The sequence below is a fragment of the Enhydra lutris genome, unplaced genomic scaffold, assembly GCF_002288905.1.
Source record: "Enhydra lutris kenyoni isolate GAN:26980312 unplaced genomic scaffold, ASM228890v2 scaffoldscaffold68, whole genome shotgun sequence".
Classification (NCBI taxonomy): Eukaryota; Metazoa; Chordata; class Mammalia; order Carnivora; family Mustelidae; genus Enhydra; species Enhydra lutris.
In genome coordinates, this window is record NW_019154152.1 from 9662224 (window position 1) to 9671428 (window position 9205).

Here is a 9205-nt window from a genome sequence, read left to right on the forward strand (position 1 = left end):
CTATTGAATGGCTAGTTTGCTTTTTATCTAAATTTAAAACTTCCTTATGTATACTAAATGCAAATCCACTATCACATATTTAATTTGTTAGATTTTCTTGAACTCTGCAACTTAGTTTTATTCTGTTAATTGTACTTTGGAAGAGCAGAGGTTCTTAAATTTTATGAAATTCAGTTCAATAATTTAAAAATATATGTGATTATTGATTTTTAATGTAATGTTTCCCTAGAGTTTTTTTTTATTTTTAATTTTAGGTTTTACATTTACATTTATGATCCACTTTTACTTTATTTTTGTAAAGGATGTATAGATTGAGGTGCATATTTTTGCATATGACTAACCAGTTGTTCCAAATCTTTCCATTCTACATTGAATTACCTAGGCATTTTGTTGAAAATCAATTAAGATTATATGTATGGGTCTATATTTGGGTTCCCTAGACTAGTTTGCTGATTATCTTACATATCTTTATGTCACTACTTTATGCATACTGTCTTACTAATTAAGTACCTCCAACTTTGTTAACATATTTTTTCAAAGTTGTTTGGTTATTTTAGTTACTTTCCATTTCCAAAGAGATTTTAGAATATGCTTTTCAATTTCTATAAGAAAAAAACCTGTTGAAAATTAGATTGGAACATGAGTAAATCTATATATCAACGTGGAGAGAAGAGAAATAGTGAGACTTGGATACATGACAATCGTCTATCTCTCCTTTTATATATGTTCTCAGCAATGATTTTTAGTTTTTCTCTCTACAAGTCTTACTTTTTTTTAAATCAAATGTGTCCCTAAATATTCTATTTTTAGGCTTTTGCAAATGATATTTTTATCTAATTTTCTAACAGAATGTTATTAGACTAAGAAATTTAAATGTTTGTGTAGTAACCGTGCATCTTCTAAACTTGCTAAACTCACATATTAGTTCTAGTAGCTTTTAGTAGATTATGTAAGATTTTTCTACATAGAAAAACCATATCAAAAGTAAATTTCTTTTTAATATCAATGATTTTTATTTCCTCTTACTTACCTTAATGCATTGGCTACAAGCCCCAGTACAAAAGCAAGCAGACATTGTAAGAATAGCCTTACTTTTTTTTTTTTTGGATGATAGAGAGGAAATAGTCTTTCTCCATTGTGATGTAACCTACTACTTTTCATAGGTTTTCTTTACCCTACTGGTGAGTTCCCTTCTTTTCCTAGTTTTCTGAAATTTTTATCAGAAATTCATGATAGATTTTGTCAAATGTTTTTTATGCATTTATTAACATTATATGCAATTATTTTTGTTTGAAAATATGGTGAAAAACAGTAATAGATTTTTTAAATGAAAATTTCCCCCCACATTTGTAAGGTAAGTGCTACTTGATTGTGATATAGTATCATGTCATATATCATTAAACTCAATTTTGCATAATTCTTATTAATACTTATTATAACTGAGTTTATGAAGGAATTTAATAACAAATTTTATTTCATGAATGCTTTCCTCTGGTTTTAGTATCGTTGTAGGCCTGGCAATAAAGAATGAGTTTGACTCTTTCAGAGACTGAACTGAGTGATAAATAGCATGCAGATTGCAGTAACTCTCTGCGTGAAATTAAGAAATATCACCTAGATGAAAGTAATATTGGCAGAGAAATAGGTATTTGAAGAACACATTCCAAAATATTTATCTATGAATATTTCCAAACCCTGAATAATTTTATGCCACCAGAATCTTTTTTTTTAATCAAATCTGTACATAAATTTTACTGCTGGCATGTCTGTACATACTCAAGAATTTCATTATGTCTTTGACTAGGTCCCACAATCTTCTCTCACCTTCAATGAGAAAAAGCAATATATGACCTATTGAAAAAGTGGAGATTACATAAAGGCATGATGGAGTGTGAGTTTAGGAGACTCTAAAAAAGGCTGAAGTAATACCTAACTGGCCTTTACTAATCTCAGTTTGGGGCACACTGAGAGATGTACAAGTTGGAGGTTAGCCTTAAAGAATTTATTAATTTTTAAATACATTTAGGTTACTCTTTCTTTACAAATATTTTCACGACTCGGTCCCGAATTTGCTTTGTCCTAACCCCATAAATGACTGGATTTAAACAAGGAGGAACAACCACATACAGATTGGCCAGGAGGATGTGAATGTAGTGAGGAATATTTCTACCAAATCGGTGAGTCATAAAAGAGAAAAATGCTGGTGTGTAAAAGGCTAAGATGACACAGACATGTGAACCACATGCGCTAAGTGCTTTGAGTCTGGCATCTCTTGAAGGAAGTCAGAAAACAGATCGTAGGATCTGAACATAGGAGAGGGCAATAAGAATCAAGTCAAAAATCAGAGCAGCAATGGTAAATAAGCCATAGATGATATTGACCCTTATGTTAGCACAGGCAAGACGGGCGATTCCCATGTGTTCACAGTAGGTGTGAGGAATAATGTAGTGTCCACAAAAGGGCAATCGTTTGAGAAGTGGGCAGAAGGGGATGACAAGGAGAACTGGCCTCCCCACTACAATGGATGCCATGATGGCTACCACTCTATTGGTGAGGATAGTGGTATATCTCAGTGGATAACAGATGGCGACAAAGCGGTCAATTGCCATGGCCAGCAGTACAACAGATTCCATGCCAGTGTAGGTGTGGATAAAGAACATTTGGATGAGACAGCCTTCAAATGTTATCTCCCTAGAGTTGAACCAGAAGATAGCTAGCATCTTGGGAATGGTAGAAGTGGAAAGGCCTAGATCAATAAAGGAGAGGAGAGCCAGAAAATAGAACATGGGTTGATGAAGACTCTGCTCAGTCTTGATCACAAACAGGATTGTGACATTCCCCATGAGTGCTATCAGATAAACAACAAAGAAAAGGAAAGCAATCCAGATATGGAAAGCTTCTAAACCAGGGATACCCAACAGAAGGAAGGCAGAGGGATAAGAGGCACTATCATTGACAGAAGACATCCTGAGGAGAACTCTTGGAAAATACTCTATGGTCTTCTTCAGTATTTCTGGGGAGACATAAAGTGATATATGGTGGTTGGATGTGTATAATAGCATACCAACTAGACACTTAAGAACATAATAGGAATTTGAGGACAACTGACTATTAAATTCAAATTATTGACTATCCCATTTAATATTCGAAGGAGATTGCAGAAGTTAGAAATAGTCTTTTCTGCTGTGGTGGTGATCCATGATCATTTTTAGCTCATTCTTTTGTGAAATTCTCATCCATATTCAGTAGTATCAACTGAAAACCCTTCCAGTAACCAAAATTTTTATTATATCTTTAAATTACATTGTTTACTTAGTTGAGTGGATATGTAAGAGACAACTTTACCAAAATATTAAAAAAAAAAAAAAGAATGTGGAATTGGAATGGCAAGAAACTTTAGATATGGTGATCAAGAGGATATCTACTTATAAGGCTTATTTGACTGTCATAGTCCCCTCTTTGTTAATTATTATTTTTCCCATTATTTGCTTTAATAAGACTGTGTTTATAGCTATCTTTTAATAAAATGTGCTTTTATGCTGTGATTGATAAATTTACTATTAGTATTTTTCTACTTTTATTGTCAAAAAATTCACCACATAAATAATGCAAAAAATAGATAGATTTAATAGAGGTTTAAAAAAGTTGTTAAATTCAGCATCCATATGTGTTATTAAAAAAAAGAAACTTTTAGCAAACTAGGCAAAACATAAAACTTGTTCAATTTAATGAAAGGAATCTATGAAAATTACACAGCTAATATCATACTGAATGGTAAAACACAGAATGGTTTGTTTCTAGGGTTGGGAATAAGGCAAGCATATCAACCAGTATCAATTACATTTAATATTTTACTAGAGGTCCCAAAAATGTCAATGTATCAAAAATAAATAAATAAATAAATAAGAAGACATTAAGATTGGAATGAAAGAAATAAACTTTCCTATTCATAAGTGACACGACAACTTACATAAAAATTAAAGAATATAGAACTAATTATTTAGCTTATCAATTAATCAGGTAAAAGAATCAATACTTTTCCATATACTGTTAACAAACAATTAGAAACTAAAATTTTCAGTTAAAATTTTGTGAAAATTCCCACTATCACTTAAAATGACATCAAAAGCATGGCGTACTTAGCAATAAGCACTTAAAATTGTAAAACATGACAGAAATTAAAAAGACATAAAAATGTTTTAAAGTATAACATGTTCATGGTTTGGAAGACTGAAATATATTATGATGTCAGTTCTTCCTAAAAGATCAATAGCTTTAAAACGGTTTCAATCAATACCAAGAAATTAAAGCTTATTCTAAAATAATTATAGGAATACCCTAAATTGTTTGGAAGAAGAGTAACAAAACAGAGGAAGTTATAATAAAGGACTTCAGACTTTAAAATGTATAGTAATCAAGGCCATATGATAGTTGAAAAATGATGGACAAATAGATAAGCAGAGAAAGAACAGAATAGATTTATTTTATGTCCTCAGTTAAATTTTATAAAGTGACCAATAAAGTAATTCAGTGAAGATAGGAGAGTTATTTCTACCAATGATACTGGTGCAACTAAATATACATATATTAAAAAAAAGAACCTTGCTTCAAACTTCACAACAAAATCAGATATTAATTACATTTCTAAAATATACCTAGATATTTTTTAAAAAGCAACTCAATTTCTAACATGTATGAAGTCAAAGAAAGGAAAGTATCTTTGCAACCCAGTGGAAAGTAATGGTTTCTTAGAACACAAAAAGCAATAATTAAAAAAAAATAGCCTCTTACATGCTATTAAATTTTATAATTTATTCTTAAGAACGTGAATTTAGAGGGCAAAGACTGAGAGAAACTATTCACAATCCCTTACAATTTCTTTTACAATTTCTGTAAAAGAATTTGCGTTAAAAGTACATGACAGTGCTTAAAATAGCAAATAAGAAAACAAGCAATGGAAAAAGAAGAGCCTACACTGTTGCTTAGCAGAGGAAAATATACAAATGACATTAAACTTCTCAAAATCTTTAGACATCAGGAAATGTACATTAAAATTAAAAATGACATATTATTACACATCTATTAGAATGGCAAAAAAAAAAAAAAGGCATGATGATATCAAATTTCAACAAGGATGTGGAACAAATTCTCCTAATTACCTCCAACTGAATTCCTAGTTTACTCAAGACGAGTGAAAGTATATAGGTCCACACAGAGACTTGTACAAGAATGTTGGTAGCAGCTTTATTCACAACTGCTCCAAATGAAAACAACATAAATACTGTGATCAAGAGTAAACAGACAAATCAGTTTCAAAATATTTGCCCAACGAAATTCTACTCAGCAATAAAAATGGATTGACTACTTATATGTGTGACAAAGTAGATAAATCTATGTCATTATACTGAACTGTCAACTTCCACTAGTTACTGGAGAGTACTAAGTATATGATTTCACTTATATGAAGATCTAGAGAAAATGGTTACAAGGGACACCTGGCTGGCTCAGTCAGCAGAGTACGTGACTCTGGATCTCAGAGTTGTGAGAGATTACTTAATATTAAAACCTTTAACAGCAACAAAAAAATGGGTACTGAAAATATCTATTCAGTGGTTGCCCGGGAATTGAAAGGGGTCACGGACAGACTGGGAAGGGACACAAAAGAATTTTTAGAGGTGACAGAAAAATTTTATATTTGTATTGGCGTATAGGATATATATTTTTATAGGGGTGTAGGAAAAGTATATACATTTTCCAAGACTGCACAGATAAGATTTTACATTTAAACAGAATTCAAATTTTACTTAAAAAAATCAAATCCAGGTCTGGAGAGAACAGAATGTTTACAGTTGTTGACATTGGATCCTGAGAGCATTACACATCTCTGCTTAATTTGTAGACGTTTGAAATGCTCCATAATGAAATGGTATAATATATAAATCTAGTCAAAATAAGTGTCACCTTTAATATTTTTTTATAAAATACAGTATCATTTGCTTTAATAAAATATTCACTTTGGGAGCTTATTTTAAACACAAGATTATTTATCTCAATCAATACAGAGCTAAAAATCCTAAAATCTAAAATGTTTTACAATCCTACTCAAGAAGCATAAAATAAAATTAAGAACCTATGTTAAGTTTTAGTATTCTCTAATAATTTTTGCTATGAATAACACCTACCTTTTATTCCTGATATTTTCTTTTTTATTCACACTCATCAGCTTTTAAGTCAATTGCTAACCATGGTATATTCTTTATGATTATTTGCAACAAGCTCACTGATGATCATCGTCCCCAAGGCTTTACAGCTACCAAAACAGAGCAACCATTTCAAAGAGGTCACTCTATTGACACCACTTTGATTTCCATAGTTCTGGACTCTGGTCACTCACTCAGGCTAACATCTGCTATGAAAGCATACCTTACTGTGCCTGGGTGCTTCTTCTCTGAGGGGTAGCTGAGAAAAAGGGCACTTACATCCTTGATATTTCTGTAAGTGTATTACCTGATGTAACTTCCCAAAACGCTCTTCAGTGTCCACTATGCTGAGCTGCCCTGCCTGTCTCAGCCTTTTCACGGAAGACCTCCCACCATATAAAAATGCAACTTGGGCTACCTTCCCAAGGTAATGTTCTGCTTCCTCCTGCAATGTCAGGCTGGCCTTTCTGCCCAGGATCCCTCAAAAGGATGAATTTATGCAGAGGATGTAGCTCCCCTGAGAAGGCCATCCTTGGTCAGTCCCTGCAGGGACCAGATGTCTGGGAGATTGAGTCAAGTTTTCTGAAGCATCTTGGTTCAAACCTGCTTCCAGGGAACTGGGATTTCTTTTCAAATTTGTCTCTTGGGCATGTTAATTTTTTTTATGTAGCTTATTTCCCCATCCATCTTTTCTATCTATTAATTTTCTCTAATTACTTTAATCATAGTCTTTTCATATTTGAAGCATATATATACATATTATAAGATATATATATATATACTATCATCTTTTATCCACATTTCTGAATTAATAGTAATGCTCAAAGCATTATATAATTCCATTTTAAGCTGTAGTATAACATGTTGCCACCTAAAAAACATTTGTTTTCTTAAACTTTGATTACCTGTTTCACAGTCTGTTTCTATATTAAATTATGCCAGAGAGGTTAAGGAAACTTCCCTGGAACTAAACTTATTTTAAAATCCTGTTTCATAATAGTTACATGACTATGTGTAAATTACCTAACTTCTGAATCTCCACCTACTCATTATAGAATGTGGATTACCTAAAGAGCCAAATGTAGTTTCTAGAACATTATAAGGGATCAAGAAATATTAGATGTCACTATTGGTAGCCATAATGCCTCTTGTTTCATAGCATTTATACGATTCTTACATCACAGGGAATTGTGGAGTGCCTCTTCCCATCAGTGTCCTATATAAGGAGTCAGTTTTTCCTATTAATAGCACCTTGTACCCATTTACATGTAGAATTTATGTACTTTTGTTCATAGTTTTTCTTTAATATGCCCATATTGTGTGTTTAGGTTACTCATCTGAGAAATGAGAGTGTATCTGTTCAACTTTGAAAATGCTACTTACTCTAATATAATGTTAATGTTAATATGCAATATTATTATTGGTTCAGTTCCCTCAGCTTTAGAAAGGGAAAAAACTAGAAACTATTTATTGTAGTTGTAAGAATTTAAAGAATTAATACTTACGAAGTCATGAAAACAGTGCCTGGCTCATAATATATGTCTATTTTTTGGTATTATTATTACTATTATTATGCTAATCAATTTTTATCAACTTCATGGAATTTTTTCATGTAAATGCTATTTTATTTATCACATAATTGCTGTCATTTGTCATATGTGGTTGGAACTATGCTTATATTAAATATTTATTATTGTTACTTTTTGCTGACATTTTCTAAGATGAATGAAAGACTTCATAAATCTGCACATAGGATACCACCTTCCCTAGACATCGTAATGTGACAATTTTTAGAGTAGAGAATAAGCTTCATTTTCTCATACTCAAACTTCCTTAATATCTGAAGACCAAATTTCATAATTTATACCTGAAAGTTCTAGTTACCCTTTCTCTTATCTGCTTAGTTTTGACCCCGTAAATTACAGGGTTGAGAGCAGGTGGAATGACAACATAAAAGTTGGCAAGAAGAATGTGGATGTATTGAGGAACATTTTGGCCAAACCAGTGGGTCATGAAGGAAAAAAAACGCTGGAGTGTAAAAGGCCAACATTACACACACGTGGGAGCCACAAGTGCTGAGTGCCTTCATTCGGGCATCCCTGGAAGGGAGGCAGAAGACAGCATGGAGGATATAGACAAAGGAGATGATAATGGCTATGATGTCAAACACCAAAATAGAGATGGCACATAAGCCATATACGATGTTCACCTTTATGCTGGTGCAAGACAGGCGGGCAATGCCCATGTGCTCACAGTATGTGTGGGAGATGATTTGATGCCCACAGAAAGGTAACCTTAAGATGAGCAGAACGAAGGGGATTGTAATGGCTAAGGGTCTCAGGAGGATGATCAATGCTATAACAGATACCACCTTGTTTGTCAACACCAGTGTGTACCAAAGAGGGTTACAGATGGCCACATAGCGATCATAGGCCATGGCCACGAGCACAGCCGACTCCATGCCAGTACATAAGTGGATGAAGAACATCTGAATGAGACAGCCCTCAAAAGTGATTTCTCTCAGGCTGAACCAGAAGATTCCAAGCATCTTGGGGATGGTGGATGTGGACAGGCCATGTCAATAGATGACAGAATGGCCAGGAATTAGAACATAGATAGGATGATGGAGACTACAACCAGTCTGAATCACAAAAAGAATTGTAATGTTTTCCAATAATGCTGTCAAATATACAACACAAAATGGAAAAGCAATCCACATATGCATGTCTTCTAGCCCTGGAATTCCCAGCAGGAGAAAGAATTTGGGATGGAATTGTGTGTCATTAGATGGGACCATGTTTCCGTTGCACTTGTACTGCTGCATGTAACATATACCAGATGTTTCATTCACTGAGAGGTGCCAGCTCTTCTTGTCCAATGTTACTGATTTCCTAAAGAATGATACAAAAATATGTTTGAACTTGTCTAAACACCCACCCATCATTACATAACTGTGGACTTTTTTTGAAAACTGAAGTACATATTGTTATTGTTTGATCTCAACT

General features: G+C 33.1%; 1 protein-coding gene and 1 pseudogene across 1 annotated transcript; both read right to left on the reverse strand.

The window, feature by feature from the left end:
- Positions 1-2027: 2027 nt before the first annotated feature.
- LOC111159465 (olfactory receptor 52E4-like) lies at positions 2028-2972 on the reverse strand. The gene is given in 1 exon segment (XM_022521972.1): positions 2028-2972. A coding segment is annotated over 1 exon segment (939 nt). The 5' UTR covers positions 2967-2972.
- Positions 2973-8054: 5082 nt separating this feature from the next.
- LOC111159483 lies at positions 8055-8997 on the reverse strand (annotated as a pseudogene).
- Between the last annotated feature and the right edge of the window lie 208 nt (positions 8998-9205).